At 35.5% G+C, this 24,966-nt stretch overlaps 1 protein-coding gene across 1 annotated transcript in view; it reads left to right on the plus strand.

Moving 5' to 3' along the window:
- Positions 1 to 24,966, plus strand: part of TMEM163 (transmembrane protein 163) — a 74,168-nt gene that overhangs the window by 19,180 nt on the left and 30,022 nt on the right. Inside the window, exons 3-4 of the mRNA XM_063288717.1 lie at positions 19,376 to 19,419; positions 20,892 to 20,983. Of these exons, the coding sequence (XP_063144787.1) occupies positions 19,376 to 19,419; positions 20,892 to 20,983 (136 nt within the window). The remainder of the gene's footprint in view (positions 1 to 19,375; positions 19,420 to 20,891; positions 20,984 to 24,966) is intronic.

Genomic DNA, 24,966 nt, shown 5'->3' on the forward strand with positions numbered 1-24,966 from the left:
TGGTTGTTAAGCGAGGACTACCTGTATTTAATGAAGACTGCATCTATGCCTTATGATTGGAATTATAATTCCCTTGTACAAAGGGAAAGATAGCAAGAATGAAATAAACAAGTGTGGGGATTAGATTGCTAAGTGTGCCTAGGTAGGAATGTGGCAGAATTCCGCTATAAGAGATGACAGTGAACAAAATCTGGGAAGTGCAGTGATTGTGATTGCGTAGACCAGCTTCCTGCCTTTTGTAAGAAGCGAAAATGGCTGCGTATAAACTCATGGTTCTGTCCACTTTGTTATATAGAAGTAAATGTTGAGAATGAATGCACTGGGATTGGTCTATCTGAAAAAGTATGTATGGTAAAATAAGAGATGGGGTAAAGAATGTATGGATGCTAAATGAATGTGGACTGAGTACAACAGTAAGTGACCAGTGTGTAAGAAGCATGTTAAGATGGCTTGGTTATATATAGAGAATCACAAAACAGATCTATGAAGGATGACTGAATAGGTGGAGAAAGGGGAAAGTTAAAGTTGTGGTTGCATGGAGTTGATGAAATCCTCAGAAAGAAGGAGGAAAGATGTCTAAAGAACAAAAGGCAATGTATGAAGTAGAAAATGGAAGTGGTGGAATTAAGATTGGCTTGCAAGGATAAAATAGCATGAAGGGATATAGTAAATTTTGTTGCTCTTATCTCATACCTTTAATTTCTTTGCTTACTATTTCTTCTTTTCTGTATTCTGTGTAATACAGCTTATCCCAAAAGGGAATAGTGTGATGGGTTAATATGTATGTATGTGTGTGTACTAGAATATTTGGTAATTCTTTTGAAGATTTTTTTGGTTATAATTTATTTATTAAAACATTTAAAGGAACAGAATAAATAGCTATGTAAAAGAAAAAAAAGTTTGAAAAAGATATACAAGTGATCCTTGGTCAACAACCACTTGTTTAGTGACTGTTCAAACTTGTGATGGCACTGAATGAGTGGTACTTACAACCATTCCTTGGAGTTCTGGCCATCACAGCATCCCGTGGTCATGTGGTTGCCATTTGTGACCTCCTTTGCCAGCTTCCAACAAGCAAAGTCAACTGGGAAGCTGGCAGGAGATCACAAATGGCGACCATGTGATGTCCTCGCTTAATGACCCACATGATCCTTGCTTAACAACAGCAACCAGGATTGCTAGAATTGCTGTCACTAAATGGCACAGTCACATAATGTCACAGTTTATGACCATGTCACTTAGCGACAGCAATTCCAGTCCCAATTGCTGTTGTTAACCGAGGACTACCTATAGTAAGCAAAGAGTTCACAATTATAAAATTTAAAATTCATGATTTCATTAATTGATTAATTAAATATATAGAACTAAATTCACTGTGCCATCTTAAGGAATATTTAAAAATCTCAATAGAATTTAAACACAATATTAATATTATGACTATTTGTCATTGTTCCAAAGATAGATGCAAATAACCATATAAAGGAAAACAAAAGGAAATGGAAAGGAAAGGAAAGATTTAAAAAAACATTTAAAGGAAAGAAAAAGAAAAAAACAATATTGGGAAACTTACAGCTTTAAATTCCCTCCCATTGTACCTGACTAATGGTTGCATGAACATATTTATAAACATTTTCTAATGTAAAGACACTAAGACTAATTACTGTTTTTACATTAATTATTTTTCCCTTAAAAACTATTCTGAGTTTGCCTTGTTGTGTGACATATGATACATAGAAGACCCATTCTTGCTTAAATCTTTATATTAAGCAAGAAACTATTGTTAAGTACTGAATTTGGAAAACTGTTTCAGAATAGAGCTGTGCAGAGATTCAAATTTGAAGGACAAAATATTATTTGGAGGACATGTATGCAGCACCTTTTGGGAACACCTTAAACATGCCTTTTTCTGAGATCACACATAGGCTGTGATGGACAGTCATGTGAATCCAAGAAAAGCTGTAGCTGCTTTAAGGTATTCTTATAATGTGCTATCTGCATGCCAAATCTCATTTTACCATTCAAATATGGATCTCTGCCCAGCCCTTGTTCAGAATAGGGAGGGGAGACAAATATTATGTTGTTCCTGTACGGGTTTAATTCATATAGAAATATTTATTTATTTTCTATCCCATCTTTATTATATTTATAAATAACTCAAGGTGGCAAACATACCTAATACTCCTTCCTCCTCCTATTTTCCCCACAACAGCAACCCTGTGAGGTGAGTTGGGCTGAGAGAGAGTGACTGGCCCAAGGTCATCCAGCCGGCTTTCATGCCTAAGGTGGGACTAGAACTCACAGACTCCTGGTTTCTAGCCCAGCACCTTAACCACTAGTCCAAAACTGGCTCTTAAATATGCTTTAAGAATGCTAGATTGGGAGAATGCTAGATTGGACGAGAGGATAGCTGTAATCAAAACTGAAGGTTTTGAAACGTTAACAGTTTGGATATGCAGACAATACTACCTTAGTAAATGAAAGTAAAAAAGAGTTACAAAAGCTCATTGGTTAATTATGTGCCATCAAATTGGTGTGGACTCTTAGCTGTCACAGAGATAGATTTTCCCATTTGTGCCCAAAGAATGATTTTCCCATTTGTGTCCTTTAGGTCTTCCAATGGTGTACACATAGCCACTGTAATTGAGTCCATCCACCTTCCTGCTGGTCATCCTCTTTTTCTTTTTCTTTCCACCTTTCCCAGCATTATAGATTTCTCCAGAGAGCTAGGTCTTTGCATAAGGTGTCCAAAGTAGGATAATTTGAACCTAGTTATTGTGCTTCAAATAAGAACTTCAGGTTAATTTGTTCAATGATCCTCCTCCTCCCCCTCCCCCTTATATTTAATCTTAGCCCATTTTTTCATAGTGTTCCTTGGCTTTCATTACTAGAGCTTGCAAAATATTTTATTTTCAGCTATCAGAGTAGTGTCATCAGCTTGGAAGAGGTTATTGATGTTTCTTCCTCCACTTTTAAAACTATGCCAATCTTCTTCCGATCAATATACTGTATATTCTGCATGCAAGTTGAATAAATAAGAGGAAAGCGTACAATCTTGTCTCACTCCTTTGTCATTCTGGAGCTGGTCTGTTTCGTCATGTTCTGTCCATATTGTGGCTTCCTGACTTGCATATAGGTTTTGCATGGGGCCAATGAAAGATTCTGGGATTTCCATTTTTCTAAACACATCCAAGCCTACATATTGACACAATTGAAGATCTTTCTATAATCAATGAAGCACACACTGACTTCTATTTGTTATTCTTTGGCTTTCTCAGTTATCTAGCATGTATCAGCAATAATGTCTAATTTGAACATCTGGCATCCAACTAATCTGAGTTGGATAATCCTAAACATTATTTTGCTAGCATGTGAAATTATGGTTATTGTATGATGGTTCACACACTCTTAAATGTCCTTTCTTTGGTACTGGTATGTAAATTGACCTCTTCCAATCTCTTAGCCACTGTGGTGTCTCCAGATTTTCTGTCACAGCTTGGTTAGAACCTATATCAATTCTTCATCTGTTGCTTGCCATATTTCTGTAGATACTCCATCAATTCCTTTAGCCTTCCGATTTAAAGACCAGAGTACTGAACTAATATCATCTTCTAGTACTAGAGGTTCTTGTAAGTAGAGAATATTTTCTAAGGTATCTTGGGTATGGACATTTCTATTGTAGAGAATTTTACTATATTCTTTACATTCTTGTTTAATCTTCTTTGAATTGGTTACTATCTATCCATTGATGTCCTTTAGAGTACCAGTTTGATGTTGGAATCTCAGAACTTCCTTCTGAGTTCAGAGATGTTTGGAAGATTTTACTTGTTTTTTCCATGCCTGTCTCCATTTTCAGTGTCTTTACCAATGCTGTCGCAATATCACTTCTGGTCTTTTCTAACAGCTCTCTGAAATTCTTTGTTAAGTTCCTTCTTGAGATCTTTGTCTTTCTTGATTTGGCTTCTCTTCTCTTGGCAATTTCCACAGTTCTGATATCTGGTTTGTTTTCTTTTGTTTCTTATCTATGGCAGTCTCTTTTCACATTCATCATTAACAACATTGGTTTTATTCCACAGTTCCTCTGGTTCCTGTTCAATGAGGTTCAGGACTACAAAGTGATTCCTGATGTTCTTCTTGAAAATGGTGGGTATATACTTAAGGTCATATAGTGGAAAGTGATTGGCTTTTTTACTTTTGCTTTAGCTTAACTTGGAACTTGCACATGAGCAGTTTGTGATCTGTTCCACAGTCAGCCCCTGGTCATATATTGCTGTTTTAATTGAACAAAATCTTGTTAGGGAAGTGAGAAATCCAGGTGAATATTAACCAATATCCTTAGCAAAAAGAGAAAGAAGAGAGACATTTTTGAAATAAGAGTTTGGAGGTGGAGATGATTACTAAGAGTACAATGGACTGCAAGAAGAATTAGTGGATTCTAGACCAAATAATGACTCCTCCCTCGATCTGGTGATCAGAAAGCAGGAACTTATATACTTTGGGCATGTCATGCAACAGCATGTTAGACAAGGTTGAAGGAAGTAGAAAAAGGGACAGACAGCATATTAAGTCATAAATGGGGCCAAAGGAAGATCCTTGGAAGAACTAAAGTTATTACGAGAGACAGATCATGATGATGAGAATTTGTCCGTGCAATTATCAGACATCAGATCTATTTGATGACCCCTAACTAATAAATGTTTGGCACAATGTGGTTTTGTGTCTTTATGCAATTTGTACCTTTGTGAAACCAATGTTCTTGATATTTAAGGTGAAATAGTAACTGATTTGGTATAAAAAGATTTCTGTCATGGTATGGAGTATGTCTAATTATCTATTTTACCTAACCAGCTCTTGATTATTTGTGTTTTAGTAATCTCAAAAAATACTGCAATTTTTGTTGAAGTTGCTTTTGAGGAAGGTCCGTAAATTGTATTTCACAATTCAGCTTTGACCAGCTAAATAAACACGTTATGATATGAAGTGCTAGTTCAAATGGCTACATTTCTGCTAAAATATAAATAAAGTAAAGTCTTGACAGCTTGTTGTCATAAGTGCTGTCTTTGTCTCCATTAAGATCTTTAGTAGATGGCATTCTGAGAATCCTTGATGATGTTAGATGGCCTTGATGAGAATCCTTGATGATGTTGAGAAGATGGTCTTTGCAGTGATGATGGCTCTTTATGAAAGCTTTCTCCAGGGAGATTTTTTTTTAGCGTCCCAGAAACTTCTTTTTGTTTTCCCTAAATTTTGAGCCTCCATTTGTTTTAGTTGATTTTATATTGCTTTGAAATCTGTCTTGTATTATTTATTTTAATGCTTCATTGGTGATCGTCATTTAATGTATTTTACTGTTTAAAATTAAATTGCCTTGGAAACATGATTGAAGGATATGTAAAAATATTGAGCCCAATGTTTAATATGTAACAATATGAACTTGATTATCAAGCTTGCCATAGAGATTTCTAGGATAATTAAATCAATTTAGCTGTTGTGAAGAATGATGCATAGATATTAATTTTCATAATAAACCACTGATTTATTTTCAGAGCATTTTATTTCAAAAGTAATACTGGTAATTATACTGCTGCCACATTCAGGTTAACTTAAGTGTTCAGAACGTTAAAGCAGAGTAGTTGAATGTCTTGACTTAATAAAAGTCAGTATTTTTTCCTTACCTTTCCTAAGAGATAAACTGTTGTATCAGTTATATATCAGTACAGATACAGCCATTTGATTTGTTGTCATTTTCTAGAGTGTCTCATGCAGGGACAAATAGATGATTCATCATGCAGCAGAAGGTGTATAATGTTCCTCACCTTTGCTGGTAATTAATTTGTTTAGCTGTCCTCCAGGTGGTAGATTTCTCAGAAGTACATAATTTGGAGTATTTTATTGCCAGCTGGCCTTTTTGAGAGATTGTCACAGGCATTCTACATCTGCAAAATTTCAGAATTGCCAGAGATATAATCACATTGTCTTGATTTGGGAGTAGATGTTCAGTTCCAGTTCTCTGTCAGCTTACTGTAACCAGAAGCACTAATAGGCCTGTTCATAATTAGGCAGTGCAGCTGGATATTGATAAAATCTAGAATACTTAATAGAACTTTTAAAATACATGCCTTTGGGAAGTATGCATGTCTCTGTAGATTAAATATTTTACTTATTTTCAGGAAATGATGCCTTCGGTCTTGCATGTTTATGTCTTATGCTAGCAGACTTACAGAAAAAGCGTATTGAAGAAGGGAATCAGTTAACTCTGTGTTCTGCAACGTTTCAGACATTAAATTAAATGAGCTGGTTTGGCAATCAGTTGACTTTTCTTAGTTGATTACTGTACTGAACAGCTCAGAATGCTTTCCATTTCTGACATCTGCATCATAGGAATCCAAATGCTGCTCGGAGGAAGGTCTGGATATTTTCTCATGGAACTTTAAAAGTCTAGCAAGATTGGGGCCAAGAAGCAAAAGAAGCATCTTGGCCTAGGGAATGCTATTTTCCTATGCTGTTTCTGCAGTCATCATTCCCATTCCTCCTGCTGCTGATCTGCTCAAGTGAAGCAAGATGGATGGCCACAAGAATGACAAAGCTTTTTAGTCATGGCAGGCTATCTGGGGAGTTCCATGTCTGGATGGAAGTGCCTAAAGCCTACAGAGTTATCTTTCCTCATGAAAACTGGTTGTTTTCCTAGGCATTTTAAGAACAGCTTTAGGGCTCTTATATTTTTGCAGTGCTTTTATTTGCTGGTGTTTTATTTTGGCTTTATTTCTGTATTGCTTTATTTCTTGTGCTAGTTGTCTTGCTATATTCTGCTTTGTTTTTGTTAACCATTATTCAGAAAACTAGTTATAGAACAATCTAAAAGAGTAATGAATATATAAGATTTTATATTTCTAAAATTGGGAAAACAGTCCTTTTTGGGGGGGGCAGGGTTCGGTAGCCTGGGCACCCTGAAATTGTTTTGCATCTGAGAGGGACTAATCTAATTAAGATTCATAACACCATCTGTGTTCCATTTCAAGACTCCTATAACCTCAGTCTTTTACTGACCATCCCCATCCATATTTGGCTTGCTTGACATTTTGACATAATGGAGTCTTCACGGGGGGAGTACTCCAGGTCAGTTAGTTAATATGTTCTTTTTCCTTTACATGGCTTGGGGACTTCTGCAGGAAATACCTACAGTTTCTTACATCCTTTCTTCCATTCTCCTCTTTGTTTAATAAATTCTCAAGTGAAATTTTTTCTCTAGAATTGGAGGATATTCATCTCTATCATTATGGATTCTCATAAACCAGCAATTGCTGGAATTGGTTACATATTCTTCATTCTTGATTCTGTTGATTCAAGGTAATGAAGCACTTTGAGATTTAGCTTCAGTTATGATGTACTTAAAAATATTTCACCTATAAGATTGACTCAAAAAGACCAAATGGCTGGTAGATTGATCTTGGGTAGATTGCAAGAATGATTGCCCAAAGCCATACATTCCTTTTGTTTATTATTCAGTTGCTACCTGAAGTGTACTCATATTTAAACTGGACACATTCATTTTTTTTCTGGTAGGGAGAGAGGAGACAGAGACAGTGTTCTTGTGTCACTTAATATTGTATTAGGTTAGCATGATTTATAAAGCCTGCCATTATTTATAACTTATGGCTTAGTATTATGTGTGAACTAGGCCACTTTGGCTTGTTTAACAGGCTGTGATTAAAGCAAGATTATTTTAGATTAGCTCGGTTTAGGAATAATGCTGCAGTCTGTTGAACACATTGGATGGATTCATACTACACACTTAAGTTGAAACAACCTGTAATGTGTAAACCTAGTGACTGAAGTAAGGCTTGCACGATACTTTTCTATCCTGGTACTTGATTTTAGTCTCCTTGCCTAACTGTGCTTACTATTTCATCTCAACCAGTGAGCTATAGGTTTTTTTAAAGTATAAAACGCAATTTAATCTTTATTACTAATCTGGAGGTTTGACATCAGGTAGTGACTTATCCCAGCAAACATTAAGAGCATTTTTGTATTATGTTTTATATTACTCTACAAGTAAGTATGCATTTGCATACTTTACATTAGCTTTTACATTTACATTAGCTTTTCGAATGTTGTTTTATTTTTGTTACTTGGAAGCAAGGGTAAAATCCAATTTATCAAAACCACCCAATTTTTATTCCATGATTGTTTGCCAGGGAATTATTAGATGTGTTCACTAACAGCCTCAAAGCATGGTCGCCATTGTCAAAAATAGGGTTTCAGTATTGAAGAATAGTTTTCTTTCTTTTAAGGTTTGTGTGTGGAAGTAGAATTGTGGTGCTTTTCAAACAGGATTTCTAAACCCACCAATTCCTATGGCCCTTATGGCCTCAGAAGCCATGAAAATGGTATACAAATGGAAGGACAGTTTGCTATGACTGGAAGGGAAATTTGCCAAGACTGGGCCCCTGCAAAAATAGGTTTAAGTAGAAAGGACTTCTGTTCATGAAAGCAGGCCATTGGAAGAGTTGCAGCTGAGGTTCTGATTCAAAGGAATTGTAGACCAATATCTTCTATCTCTGTTGAGACAAGCCTGTGGGGATCAGTCATCTAAATCCTGGAGTGAGCATAGTTGCTCTCCCCTTGAGGCTAAATGGCTTTAGTTATATTGAGAGAGCAGGGGCTGTCTATGGGGAAGGAATGAAAAGAACCTTAACTGCCCTCTCAGATCGTGGGGTGACAGCTTCTAAGACTCAGGAAAAATATAGCCCATCAGGACTTCTAGTTCTTGCATCTTTTACATATGGAGTAATGAAGGGCTTGGTATTCACTTCAAAGTTTAATAGTTGCTCTTTCATAGTGAAAACTACTTGTTCATATCCTCATACTCTGAGTTAGATTTATACCTGGTAAAAACCACAGTTGAATTAAATTTAGTACCATGCTGCATAAATATATAGATTTTCATGGCTAACACTTGACTGCTAAAGCTGAAAGAGGCTTGGGATGATATTGCTGCCACAGCAAGATTTTATGCAGAACACATTACATATTCTGGGTTGTCTGGGTAGCATAATGCAGTCCCATGAGAGGACTTAAACTAGTTTAATTACAATTAGGCAAAACTTCCTTGTAGGAGAGCAAGGCTTACTAGTATTGAAGCCGATATATTACAGATGAAAAATGCTATTGATGTAAGATACTCTGATTATTCTGGCTGCAATGCCAGTTAGACATCTGTTTTTTAATCTTCATTTAGGAATCTGAAATATAGAATAAATGGTCTAAAAACACAAGTCACAAATCTATATTAGGCATAGCCAAACTATGCTAGCAGATCTGGAGAACACCACAGTGGCCAACAGACTGGAAAAGGTCAATCTACACATTAATACCAGAGAAAGGAGATTTAATAGATTGTTATTCCTGAGAATACCATGGATAGCCAAGAAAACAAAACAAATGGATTGTAAAAGAAATCAATCCAGAGTTCTCACTCAAGGGACAAATGCCCAGGCTCAAACTATCATATTTTGGACAGCTTCCTTGTGATTTCCATTAATGCTGGAAAACATAAAAGAAAAAGGATGACCAGCAATAAGGTGGATGTACTTGATTACAACATCAGTGAATGCACCATTGAAAAGACTCTGGAATCAGAGTGTTTATGGAACATATTTAATTAATATTAACTTCCAATTACCATTGGTTTTTTTTTAAGGTTAATGTTGTAACTTTTACATCAAAATTGTGCAAAATCAGTTTTCATAATTCTTTAACATACTTTTGTGTTAAGTAAGCTCAAGCATACTTTTCAGGTCACTCTATTTGACATAGTATTGAATTGATATTGCAGCTGCTGGACTTTCAAGCAGAATTTGAGCTTTTCTGAAATCTGACTGTAATTTTTAATATGGCTCATATGAAATAATTAGCAAAATGTATGACATAGCATTAATACATTCTAACAGTATTTGTTTAAAGAAAAAAAATGTTGTTTTTCTAATATCTAAGCTACCAATATAGACATTTTTGGTAACATTAATTTGGTTTAGCAAAAAACATTAGCCTTTAAAATAGGTGTTTTAAACAGTGTTTAATGCAGCAACATTTGCACTGCTGTATAATGTTGTTTTCCAGACAGGGAACTTAAATTATTCATGTATCAATCACGCCCCGGTCACATAATGGCCCTTTGAGAAATCAGCGTTGTAAGTCTTCAATCAGTTGATAGCATGACAGTTTAGCAATTAGTATGTGTGTAAAGTCAGTATAAAAAACACAGCAATAAAATTGCCTCAGATGTGACAGAAAGTATAATATTGTGCATATATCTTGTTGGGCAATCTTGTATAAATACTTAAATTGCATATAGAAACAATGCTCATCTGTTTTTGCTGTTTTTCTCATACTTTTTTGTTGTTATCAAGCCAAACCAGGTATGATGATAACAGATCTATTTATTGCTGGATCCAAGCCAACAGCATAGAGACATGTGAAATTTAATAGCAAAAAGTATATATGGATCTGGAATGTTAACCTCTATGTTCTCTCCAAGTGCTTTTCTTGCATTTGGATTCACACAAGTACCTATATGGATAAATAGAGACTGGGAGAACCCATAGCAGATTTGGGAGGAAGACTCATTTGGTTATTGGTTATTTGTTGGTGCTTCTAAGATTGGATCCTTCTGCACATGAACGCATATTCTGTGTGATTGCATTAGATCAGGTTTGTTGGTACTGTTCATTGGAAAACAGTATAGTACTTTAGGAAACAGTAGTATAGAATGGGATGTTAAGATCAATAAAATACTTTTCAGCAAGCCTACTTAGGGCACTTCCACAATTTCCACTCCCACATTTCTTGAAACAGTTGGAAATCAATTTCGTTCTGCTAATGTTAAAGATATTTTTCATTTTTTGAAACATTGAAAACAAGGAACAAAAAAGCTATTAAATACTGTTCCACCCCAAACAGCTGCAGATCCTGGAATGACAAAAACCTCCACACTAAATTCCATGTAAAAGGAAAATAAAATGCTTTCACCCTTCTCTCATCTGTGACTTTATTTCATACTTAGTGCATTTGTATGAAAAAAAATCAGAATTCCTATGAAGAGGCGCTGCATAACTGTCAAGCTACCTTCCCCTTTGAAAGACCTGGTATGGCAGGGTTTCTCAACCAGGGCAACCGTAGGGTTCTATGAGAGGTCACTAGGGGTTCCCTGGAAGATCACTATTTATTTAAAAAAGTATTTCAAATTCAGGCAACTTCATATTAAAGAGGTAAGTTTCATTCTTTATTTTTAGTTTAAGAACACTGTTAGTGTGTATATACAGGCCTACCCATGAAACGAATATAGTAATTTTGTACCTTCTGGCCTATATTTGAGCCTGAATGTGCAGGAGTTCCCCGAGGCCTGAAAAATATTTCAAGGGTTCCTCCAAGATCAAAAGGTTGAGAAAGGCTGTGCTAAGGCATCTAAAATTGAGGATTCGGGTGAGAGAAAAGTTTTCTGCAAGTGGGGAAATAGAATAGACTGCATGCAAGAGTTTCAAAGAAAAAACCAGATTTACTGTTGCTTTAAATATACCAGAGCTGTATCACAGTGCAGTGTTTCTTAAACATTTTGCTGTTAGGACCCCTTCCCACTTTTAAAAGTTATAGAGGACCCCAAAAGAGCTTTCGTTTTTATGGGTTATATGTATCAACATTTAACATATTAAAAATTAAAATTGATGCATTCATAGAATATTTATTGAATCATGTAAAAATAACAATATTAAACACATTAGATATTAACATAAAATATTTTTCATGAAAAAAACCCTATATTTTTTAACAGATAAAATAATTCAAAGAGTGTCATTGTTTTAATTTTTTTCAAATATCTTCAATATCTGGCAAAATAATTTTGATTTCACTGAGCCATGAGAGAGTCTTGCGGGACTGCCAGGGATCCTATGACCACACTTTTAAGAAACACTGCCATAGAGACCCAGACTGGTCTAGTGGTTAAGGCACCAGGCTACAAACCCGGAGACTGTGATTTCTAGTCCTGCCTTAGGTGCAAAGCCTACTGGGTGACCTTGGGTCAGTCACTCTCTCTCAGCCCTAGGAAGCAGGCAAGGGCAAACCACTTCCGGTAATATAACATATTATTTTAATTTGGCCCTTTAAAAAAGAAATTCCTTTATTATTACTACAGGTTGCATATAGGTTAGCTCCTTCACTTCCACTTAAAAATAACAAATTTGCCTGCAAATGTACAGCAGATCATTTGTTCTGTGTATTGTACTTACACAGAAATGGATACAACCATGAATTAAAAAAAAAACAAAACTTTCCCCCAAAGATTACACAGGAAGAAAGATTATAAACAGGAATCTTTATAAAGAAGCAGCTTTCCCACATTGTCAGCTAGGGTTCTCAACTCCCACTGAAACCTTTGTCTAAGAAATATTTGTGCATACAAACATACACATACACGTGTGCACTCGTGCATATGTGTAGACCTACACAGACACCCCACTTTTGCAAAGATACATTGGTCCAAAGCCATCTCCTGAAAAAATCAGACCAGTATGATGATTAATTAAGATTACTTGCCTGCAAAATAAGATGCTCTATTTATAAAATCAGTCAATACCCATCTGCAAATATGCACACACCAAGTATTATTTCTTACAGGGTATCTGAAAGACATTTGTCTCAAAGAGAAAATGCACGTTGCCCAGACAAAACATTTTGTGTTGCTTCCGAGCTGTTTCTTATCTCCTAGGAGTCATTTTCAAAAATCCAAAGAGATTCTGTGTAAAAGCCTTGTTAGGCTTTGATTAGTGCATGCTGGAGAACATGTCACAGCTAGCTAAAACCTGGGGTAAACTGGAGGTGCTGGAGGAAGCAAGTCCTGTGTCCTGCAGAGAGCTTGCCAAAGCTTTGCCAAGCAAAGTCCCCTTACTTTGTTCTTAGTACTTATGTACCCTTTGTAAAAAGCTCTCTTAAATTCAATGACCCTTACTCCCACATAATTGTACATAAGTTGTACTTACTCTATGGTGAAATGGACTTATTTAGCTTAGTTTGTTCCGTCTAAGCTGGGGGTGGGAACTGGGGAAAGGTCCTTTAGATACAGGATTTCCTATAAGTGGCATGAATAGCTTTTAGTCAACAGGATTTAAATTGGCTTGGATCCACCTAGGAAATATACTTAAGTTTAAATAACTTATTTAAATCAAATTGCTGGTGGGAATGTTTCTGTTCCCTAGGCAAATATGTGTCCTACGTGAAATGGTGAATGCAGTTGTTCAAGCATTTCTTTTAAATGAACCAGATATGTTAATCTTATCCACAGAATTCCTAGTCAGGGTGGTTACACTAACCGGTGATTCTGGCAGATGCAGTTCAGGGTATCCGGAGAGCCCCAAAATAGGGAGCACTGCCCTAAAGGTTAAATAATAGCCAATAATCTGAGAATGTTTGTGTAATGGTCTACTTGGGTTTCTCTAGGGAGGTAGACGGAGTTTTGAAGCTTGTTTGGCAAAGCTGGGAGGTGTTAAGTGGAGCAGTGAATTAATATTTATGCTGACTGTCACTCTGAATCATGACAATCACGACCTTTTGCTACTGGAAATCTATGCAAAAAAATATATATCTAATTCAGGGACAGGTTCTTAATTCACTTGGAACACAACACTGTTTGAACTACAGTTTTTGGAACATCCCTGGCATTGGAATGAATTGTATATGCAGTATATTTCCTTTATCTAGTGGATTTGGTAGTCTCTCTCTCTCTCTCTCTCCTTTAAATAAAAATTAGGAACAATTTGAGAATAAGAAAAAGATAATTAGTAGAGACAGAGAACAGTTATGCATATAACTTCAACATGTCCTGAAACTAACTTTTGCCTTCCTTTTCAAGTGCAAATTAAATAATTTATTTATTTGTGGTAATCACATTTGGATAATAAATAAATTAAATAAATAAATGAAATTTATGGTGCACTGTTCCACCCCTACCCTGCATTATTGGGGCATCTACGGAACACATTTACACAATATGACATTTGCAAACCTTATTCTTTTTTCCAGACCACAGCACTGTGAATGTTTTCTAAGTGAATTGTTTGATGAAACAAAATATTCCTTCACTAAAATTCTGCATAGTTCCAATCTCTCAAATTTGGTTTGTTCATAAAATAATAATAAATTCCAACATTGGACTCGACCAAGGTTGTCAATCCTCATTAGCTATTTGTTAACAATAAAACAGCTTCTATATTAGGAATGGAGTTATTCTTTTGAATCTCAGCTATTGTTACTGCCATGTAGAATAATATTTTATTTATTTTTAATTTAATGTTGAAATGACTGGAAATCCATGAAATCGCTACTCCAGTACAGCAGTTCAGTGTGTCATGGGACTAATCGATTTACCTGCTTAGTAACTTGATTCTGAGATTTGCTAAAAGTATCAGACCTGTGTGTATGTAGATTCACTCAAAAACCACCCTGTTGCTTTTCATGCAGTTAATATTTTAAAAATGTAAAATTAAAACTGCTTTGTTAAAACTTGGAAACAGTTTATATTAGCCTAGATTTAAACCAATATTTCACCTGTGTGATGCATATTCTCTGTAGGCAGAAATGTGTTTCTCTCTGTAAATATCTTTGAATTTTCCCTTTTTTCTTGGCGTAAATGTGATACGTATACCCAGATGAGCCCTTTGGTTTGTTTTATTTTTGTCTATTGCAAATGTGTATTTCCCAGAGGTGGGGAATAAGGCAGCATAAGTCCGCTCAATGGATTGTTAAGAGAAAAGATGGTTCAATTAAGCATTTCTTAGTGGTTAGTGTGTGCATGGCGTGTGCTTCTGTGTGCCTGTAAACATGAATCATTGGTGTCTGAAGCACACAGGTCTCAAGGGCATCACAGAAATAGGACCAGATTGACAAGAACTGGACATAATTTTGTGACAATATTGGTGTTTTAGACTTCAGCCTATTTGAATTCTCCAGTTCTTCTGCAGATGTCTAGTTCTCATCCATTTGAGGTGAACAGTCTTGATAGCCTTGTTGGGAAAGATTTTAATAATATGAAGAGCTGCATTTTCTTAGACTCAAATATTCTGCAGTTGAAGTATGGGATACATTCTCAGTTGCAAATTGAATATGTATAGAAGCAGTTTTATGCAAAAAAAAAAAGACTTGGATTTACACACATGAAGTTACTAATGAGCCTCATCCTGCCTTTCTCCTACTACTTTCAGAGTTCTACAAATTCTGCTTGCTTTTTGTTCTTTAGGTGCTGAATAGGTCTTTTCTCAAGCAGAGAACAGCTCACTCTGCTCCTAAAAAACCCAAATGCTAATTTCCTCTTTTTCCTGGCAGTGCTGTTATTAGCCATGTTCTCTTCATCTCCCTGCTGTTACAGTGTATTACTTCGGGCCATTCACTGTATGGCCCACTTTTTATATATATACTGTATTTTTTACATTTTTGGTTTTTTTGCATGAAACATGCACATGTATCACATCTATAGATCCTCCAGAGCTGATCTGGTGGTGTAAGGGGAGAAGAAGAAAAGGAAATTCAATTGCAATTATGAAACTATTTATTCCAGCCTGTAATTTATAAGTAAATTTGTAAGTAATGTAATTCATAAGTAAAACCTTGATTTTATGGACCCCCTTCAGTGGACTGAATGCATTGGACAAAGTTTGGATTCAGATTGCTTTGCCAAAGAATTAGTCCAGGCAACGTTCATGCATTTATGTAAATTGTATGTATTTTTCATAAGCTATGAAAATTTTATGTGAATTTCTGTGTTAGATATCATGTGAAAATAGTGGCAAGATGCATTGTTTGAATTAGTTAAGATAATTTCTGGCTGCCTGTTTTTAAGATCACAGATACATACAAAGCATTGCCTCCCTATTAAGGTAGGGCTCTTACATGGGTGCATGGACAGCTTTAATAATCAGATCAAGGATATGTGGAAATGCTTTTTAAGATCCTATTTGTATCAAGTGCATTTGAAATTGGGCAGTGACTGGAGAGATGCTCTTATGAAATCCCTGGGGAGTTTCAGTAGGACATTATTTTACCAGTGTTTCTGTTACATTGTAACAGAGTCTGCTGGAGTGGATGGCTGTAATAAATTTTTAAATTTAGAATTATTTGCTTTTCCTTTAGTTCTGCTTTGTTTCCTACTGTGATTTTTCTTTTTTTTACTATTCTTTTAGATGTGCACATAGCTCTGACAGATTTTCAGAAGTGTAATCTAAAATCCTTTTAAATAAAACTAAAATAAACTCCTTAGAGGAATCAGCATCATGGAGTTTACAAACATGTATTTACACATGTCAGAATATTCTTTCATAAGAGCAGGTCTCTGCTATGAATTTCATAACATTCTAGTGTGAAAGTCATTGGTTACCTTATTTTAATCAGTCTTCATTTGCTAAGTGTTTAAACTTGAATAACTTTGAAAGAACTTGAAAGCATTGCATAAATTTAATCACAATGTGAAAGGTTCAGATAGTTAAAAAAAAAGGATTGCATTTTTAAAAACCACTCTCTCAATAATGTTTTTCTTGCCTTTAAACAAGAAAGAAGGAAGGACTTTGAGATAGATGACAGAATTTGAAACACTTACTAAGATCACATGTTAGGAAGTATATATAAATTGTTATTCAAATATGACACAGATATGGAACAAATTAAAAATTGTATGATAAAGTGGGTGCAAAACTTCAAAGAAATAATTACAGTCCAACAATCGAAGGAGCTATGGAAAAAAAAATCAATAAAACTTACTCCAAGCTGCTATTCCCTTAATTTTAAAGGGGAAATTAGTATAAAATGTTTTTCAGATGTTAAGTAACTCTGTTGATAATTATCAAGATAGACAAATCATATAACAATAAATGTTGGAAATGCCATAAAAAGAAGGAACATTTTAGCATAGTGATATTTTTGTTTTTAAAAAAAACCTTCAAAAATACTGGAAGTACATCAGATATTCAGAAATCCTAAAAATAAAATTTGAACTGAAATCACAAATATTCCTATTAAGTGTAATTTCTGAAAACAAATGAAAAATATCTGCAGCAAAAACAAATTTGGCACAACTTTGGAAAAGAGAAACTTTGGCAATAATATCAGATTGGGAGGTCAAAGTTGGAGAATATACAGCAATGGCAAGATAGATTGTATATATCCATAACAGAAGTTATTTAAATTTAAGCAAGAATGGTTGCCATATGTACTACACATTACATAGCAGGGCAAATTTAGACATTCGGAATATTTAATGGTGCAGACACAGAACAGAAGGAGGAAATACATATTTTCTCCATCTTAAGCACAAATAGTTTACTATGCAGACTGTGCTAAAAAAAGATCCTCTTCCAACACATTTTGAAATATACGTTCATTTTTAGAATCAGTTGTCAAAGGTGAAAGTTAATTAGGTTCTTGCTCCTAGCAATGAAACAGGAACTAACTGCTTATCCAACCATTTATCAGAAGTATTTGCAAGATAGTGGTCAAAAAAGTAAAATAAATCTGTCATTTAACAATTTTTTTAATCTGAATTTTAAAAAACGTTGTATGTCCTCTCTGCCCTCTACAATGTAAACACAGAATTACAACTTTTCTTTACAGACTTTTCCCATAAGTGATGCGCGCGCGCGCGGACACACCCACACCTATTTGTCATTTCTAATCTCTAATGTAGAAGAGCACTTCGGAAAGAAAAAATCATTGTTTTCCCATTTTCATTTAAATCCCTTTAAATCAAGCACATTGTGGCCCTTGTTTCTATACAGGTAGAAGTAGTTTGGTTTGTTGAGATCCTGTCCTACTTCTTAGAGCAAGGCTGGCTGGGGAATTCTGGGAGTTGAAGTCCACACATCTGAAACTTCTCAAGGTTGAGAAACAGTGGCTTAGAGAACTCCTTGTTGACCACATTCTAGACCAGGACTTCCTTATAGCAACCTGCATGTAGAAACAAATGTCCCAACATTTGTTTCTTGCCCTGCAGCTGCAACCTGCATGTTGGGGTGTTTGCTTCTACATGGATCTGTCAAGCAGTTTTCTTTGCAGCGGTCAGTGGCTTTCTCTAGCAATCTTGGTTCTTTTAGTCCTCTCTTGCCATCCCGTTAGTCCCACAACACAAACCAAAGTGGAAGGAAGTCAGCAGCAGCTGGGAGGGGGGGTGTCCACAACAACCAAAAGTGGCCCAAAGGAGCTGGGCAGATCTCATCCCCAGCTGTGGTCACCACTGAAACAACACACAACATGCATGTCAATGGCTCATGTCTTGAAAAGTTGGGAAGTGTTACTTTTACATCAGATCAGGAAAAAAAACGTTAGCTGGCCTTTGATCAGAAGAACTAACCTCTTTCTAGAGCTAAACAGGCCTTTAACGCTAGGAGTCCTGATTGGAAGTCTATACAGAAATCAGTGTATGTTAATTTATATGTTTAATTTTCCATTTTTGTTCTGTTGCTAAGTAGATTGACTTAGATATTAACAATTACATTGTATTACATGACTGATTAGACACATACATTTTGATTGTGTATGAGAACTGTAAATTTTGGTTTCCTTGTTTCCTTCCTCTTCTTTTCACATAAAAATGAAACAGAAGGATGATTAATGCAAATCTTAGATTGTAAGGAATAATGATTTGATAACAGTTTATATATTCAAAGCCCTTCATGTTGTAAACTGCAAAAATGTTTTTTAAATTGTATTAACATTATCTTAGGATGTTGAATCCACTGGATATGAATGCCTTTTGACATTTCCCCAGCTTGAACTGTAACAAAACAAAAATGAACAATTGGTACTGGCTGCTGTTGATCTGAACAACTACTGAGAAAACCTGAGAAATTTTGGTTCTTAAAAATGGTTTTGATAGCTGTTTTGCTTGTTTCAGTGACAGTAATTCTACAGAAAACCCTTGTGAGCGGAAATCAAAACACAGTATTTCAGGGAGTTGAAAGCATTCAAAGAGCTGCTTTGGAGATAATAGGAGGAAGCATGTCTTGTGCTTCCCTATGAAAAGACAGAACTATATCTGCATAGAGAGAATACTCTGTCTCTTTACCAATTGTATCCTATTAAAATTTAAACTAATTCTAAAAGATTATTGTTCATAAATATTTATTATGAAATAGTGAATTTATATATTCAATATATAGTGCAGGTTCTCTGTTTCAGGTAGTCTGCCTTATTCTCCAGCCCTACCCTAGTATCTGAAAAACAAATGCTGATATATTCATTTTGATTTTATAGAACTACGATAGTATCATTTACGCAGTGTGAGTGATTAATCAAGCATGCAATTTCAGTGGATGTAGATTTTAAAATTTCTTTTTCCTTTTAGCTGTCTCTGTAATGAGGTACAGTGCTTCATCATTTGGATTTGCGGTAAGTATTCTCATAATTGAAATGTACATCTGCTGTTTCTGATCAAATCCACACATTAGTTTCATCCACAGATGCCACAAATCATACCATTCATTTTGTCAATTCATACAAAGAGATTTAATGAAGAGCGGGATGATATGTAAAATTAAACAACAACCTCAGAAGACTAATTGCATTTTTAAGGAGCATTTCTCATTTGAATTTAACAGAAGGATTAGAAATGGATCTAAAGCATGTTCCCAGCATTGTCCACAGTTTCCTGTATCAGCTAGCATAACTCAAGAACGTTTCAACAGAGGCTTAGTCCAATTGGTGGAGGTTTGTTTTATTAACAGTGTTAAGCAAGAGCTGACTTAATTCTCTATGTATACTGCCAGGGTATGTCTGAATATCAGGAAGTTAATCACCTTCATGCTGGCTTGCAACTACTGGGAGCTCTGCTAAAAGCAGAATATGGACTAGGGGGATATTCTAGTCTACCACTATTTGTCTAGCATTTAAAAAAAAATTCTAATTCTTAGGGCAAATTTCAAATGAGCAAAGAGGTGGTTTCCCCCCACCCCCAAATTAGGTGATTATATCCCTCCTCCATGATACTACAATGCTAGAGAGACCTGGTGTTGTGCAGTGGTTCAGGTCTTGGACTGGACTGGGAGTGGGAGGGAGGAGACACGGGTTTTAGTCCACCCTCGGCCACGGAAGCTCAGTGGGTGACCTTGATCCTGTCACAGCCCAATCTACCACACAGGGTTATTGTGAGGAAAACCTGGAGGAGGGAGTGCTATGTTTGCCTCCTTGAGCTGGAAGAAAGGTAGGAGATCAATAGAATAAGTACAACAATCAATTAATCAAATAATAAATCCTCTTTTGGGTAGTTCTGTTCATGTTCATATATTCATATTCAGCTCGATCATTAAGAACTCTTTAAAAAATTGTTTTTCCCCCAGATCATCATCATACATATCTAATAGGATTGGTTTGTAGTTTGAACTAGTGACTGTTGTCATCATGTGTCTAAGAAGACAGCTAGTTCTAGCAATATTGTTCATGTGAATCCATCAGAGATAAGAACTTGGTGCTACAATTTGCAAATTTAGAAAATTCAGTAACAATTTGCACTCTAGTTTTTATTATTTTACAGTAACGTTCATTACTTTATGGTAAATTTGATCCTTCTCCCCTTACGGAAGAGTTTTATTTTTAAATATGCGTGTGTTTTGCAGCAGAAAAGAGGTTATGCTGTATGATTGATGGGGTTTAAAATTTTATTACTCCCCAAACTGACATAATTGTATCTTTTTTGGTTTCTTTTTAAATAAAAAAGTCAACTAATTTTTAATAAATGTTCCTTGCTTTTTATTCCAATGACTGATGCTGCATCAGTATATAGCCCTACGGTACCCTTAGCAATCTTTCATTGCAATGTGTTTTGCCTTAGTTGCCCCAATTAAATTGCTTCTTATCTTTTCCAGTTTGATGCCACTTTGGATGTGTTGTCCTCTGTGATAGTTCTGTGGCGTTACAGCAATGCAGCAGCAGTTCATTCAGCGCACAGAGAATATATGTGAGTACTTATAGCTATTTTTATCTCTGCTGAAGTTTTCATTAATACTTTATTTCCACTGGGCCAATTATTTCTTTTCTGCTCTCATGGTTCCTGGAAGCCTCCTGGTGGCACATACTAAAAATCTTTTCACAGCGCCACAGGAAAGCACCTTATGTAATATAGCTCCTTTGAAGAGTAATTGCTGAAAATTTTGCATGAATCCTTCAGTGGGGGGATGTGTTTATTGGTACCTGCAGCTTGAAATTCACATTGAAAAGACTGGTCCTGCTGCATTAAGTTGCACGGCGGGTGATCTCAAAGCAGGCATCTATCAAACATAATTTTTGTAAAAGTGCAGCAATAATTCATTATTTTGATTTTATCTTATTCCACTGACAGAATATGATCTATCATAGTAGATTCAAAGTATAATGTTAATCATCTACTAAGATGGTGTTTTTTTCTATGGCCTGCTTTCCTTTAAGAAACCTTTCAACAAGCTGTTTTTTGGCTTTCAGTATTTCTCCATAAAAATGGGTGAATGTTGTAACTTGTTTTAGGTTTATAGTTACCAGGTGTGTAACTATATAGGAAATACATGATTTCTATTCATTAATCCTGTCTGGGTTTCATTTTGTTCACATGCTGTGTAACCCCATGATAATCAGATTATTTTTGGGGGGTGGGGAGACAAAGACTCTACTATCTTACGTGCTTTTTATTCATTATGAAGGAGAGTTTTCCCGCAACAGACTGTGATTGGAAGGAGATGTAAAACTCTGTACAGTTGTGCATGTTGGGGATGTGTAGAAACACAGCTTGCTTCTGAATGTGCATGCTTTTGTGCATACATGCAGGAAAAATAAACATCTCCATGTTTTATGTAATGAAACAGTACCATAGGAAGTATGACTTATAGAGGGAAAGTACCAGGAAGAAAAGATCAGAGGTTGAAATAATTGTTACAACTCTCATGTATTTGTCACAAATCTTGGTATTAAAATTGGCATGTGCATGTGAGTTCCATGGGCTATCTTGTGAAAATCTTGTGATTTTACCTTGTGACCTCAATGAAAATGGGGGAAAGAACTGAGTACATAATATGCCATGGCTTTATTCATCATAATTTCACTTGGTCTAGGTTCTAGAATATCAGGGCAGGGGTGTTGGAAAAATGGCATTAGACAGAAGCCAAAGACAAATAATTATGCAATCAGGGACAAACTAAAATGATGCTTGTATCTTTAGCTCTTGCATTGGTCATTTATTTTATAAATAGTAGACACATAGGACTGTGCCTAGGGAAAAGGGATATAGTAATCTTTCAGATAGACCGAAACTTTATTTTGGTCATTGACCAATAAAAGTACATTCTATAAAGCAAACAAAGCAAAATTATCTGCTAACATCAATAACTGTTGGCAACCACTTGTGGGCAAAGCTTACATATAATGTAGCAGAAATAAATTTATCTTGGTTGTTTAACAGAAAATGCAAATAAAAATGATCAGAGTGCCCTGGAAATTTAAATAAAAGGGGGTAATCTACTGGTGGTGAATGTCCCTGTAGAACTGATAATACAAAAGAACATGGGCTGTGCTTTTTATGGCACCTGTGCCTCAGGGGCAATATCGGGTTTCATACGGGGTTTTCCTATATTTCCCTTCCAAAATAGCTGTGGAGAGGGCATTAAATTGGGCTAGAGACAGGGATCTCCTGAATTTGGGGGCTTTAATATGATATAAATACGAAGCTGGTTTAGGTGCTAAGATTTGGTTATTAGCAATTATATTATGAGAAAAAGCAGCAGTTTTTGTTTGGCCTTCTATATCTTAAGTTCCTTTGCCTTAACATTAATCTAGCTTGACCTGACTCTAAGGTTAAGATGGCATCACTGGAGAAGCTGAAGAGGCTCAGTTTCTTTTGAATAGCTATTTCCCAAGAAGATTTGAAGTTATCTGCCACTATTAGATGGGTCAGTCCACTGGGGTTATGATACAATTTTAACCAGTAGGTAAAGATATTTATCCAGAGATTAGATTCAAGTTTACTGATTCCTGCTTCTGTCGAAGTACAGCATTTGGAACACAGTGGGTAACCTGGAAGATGTTTCTTAGAAATTTTGTTTGAATTCTTTCTAAGGTAACCATGCTGTTATATCATCCCAGTTGAGCCCCGTATAGCAGTTGTGGTTGGGCTTTAGCTGCAAACAACTTAATCTACTAATCTTTCGTAAAGTTACTTGGAATGGTTATATGGATATAGTCATATTGCGTTGCAATGTTGCATGTCCAATAGCTAAGCAAATACAAATTCGAATAAACATGGATCACTAGGATAAGCATGGATAATCCTGGTTACAGTGTTTTGATATTTTCTTGTATATATCTGAACAAGCATTGAAATTTGTATTATAGAAGAGGTAAGTGAATGATACTTTTATTTTAAATTGCTGGAAAAAACATTTAAAACATACCTTTGTTAAACGTTACCAGAGGCATTGGTAGTAAGCCTTGTGATATATTTTCTAATAAATTGTTGTGTAATTATGTATATTCTAAAACCTAAAACCAAAAGAGATTAATGCTCAAAATTCTTGTTATATTGTACAGACTCAGCATTTCAGAGACCAACTTCTGTCTCATAGGCTACCTAAAATCAGAAAAAGACTTAAGTGTAACAAAAAAACTGTTAAAATCATATATACTGTATATCAGTACAAACATATTAAATATATAAAAGTAGTACTTCAGGAACAACACTTTTAAAAATCTGAATCTAATCTAAAAACGATTAAAACAGTTTTTATATGTTAGAATAGAAAGCTGTCACTTATATTTCAAAAACAGATATAATGAAGTGCTCTGCAGTACCAGAGCAAAGCTCTTGTCACTTGATTCAAGAGCCCTATAAATAACTTTGCAAACATAGTGAATGATTCCTTTTGCTTTGTCTAACCTTCAGCATTATCAACTGGCTGTAAAAAATTATGTGTTCATTCTATTCCTTGTTGACCTTTGTATCATTCTGAACTCTTCATTCTATCAGCCAATTCCATTCTTCAGGAATAGAAATGCTACTTCTTTCCTTAATCATTTTGATAGTGATTGCTTTTAAGTCACTTTTTCCTCACTGAATCCCCAACCTGACTCTATGTTTGATGTATTCCTAAATGTTCTGGTCCTTGAGTGTTTAATGAAGTTCCTGAGATACAGCATGTAAATCATCCTTGCCCTCCTGGACACCCTCTAGATATCCACTTCCTAGTTTCTCAGCAACGGCCATGCTGGCTGAGAAATTTTACAGTTGAGGTGCACATATATGGAGAATGTTGGAGCCAAGGAAGATTAATGCAAATATATTAGTTACTCTTTCTGATTAGTTACTCGTTTTAGTGGCAAAGGAACCCATGATGAGTAAATTGGAGTAGAAAAATGTTGGACTAGTTGTGTTATTGATTCCTGCATAGTTAAAGCTAGTTGAATAAGTTTGGATGTCTAATTACCCTAATAATGAATTTAGCCTCTGTTTAGTCTCCCCTTCATTTCAGGCAGATTCAGTGTCCAGAAGACCATGTGGACCTCACAAAGATATGAGGCATTTGGTCTTGCCTACATTGGTTCTAAATTATAGATGTAAAGGCTAGCCTGTGTGGACAAAAACTTCAGTTGTCCTGAGACAACCTAATCTGGAACTGGTAATTCTGCTTAGCAGTTATTTTTCTGCTGTTTCCCCTATTAATTTCTATCCTGTATCTATCAATTTATTTTCTAAATAGTCTACGGTATATAGTCATCCAGTTCCTGGTGTTTTTTTTTTAGCACAAACTTTCTTCATATTCTGCCAACACTGTTTCTTTTCTGTCGACATTTTCTTTCCTCAAGTTAGAATAATTAGAATAAATGTGCTAGTCCATATGTTAGGCAAGTGTGCTTCCTAGCTTCCAGCTGTCTTCTGTAAAAGCATACAGTATGACTGCTTCCTCTGCTTTCTTATTTATA

Source organism: Candoia aspera, chromosome 1 (genome assembly GCF_035149785.1).
Source record: "Candoia aspera isolate rCanAsp1 chromosome 1, rCanAsp1.hap2, whole genome shotgun sequence".
Lineage (NCBI taxonomy): Eukaryota > Metazoa > Chordata > Lepidosauria > Squamata > Boidae > Candoia > Candoia aspera.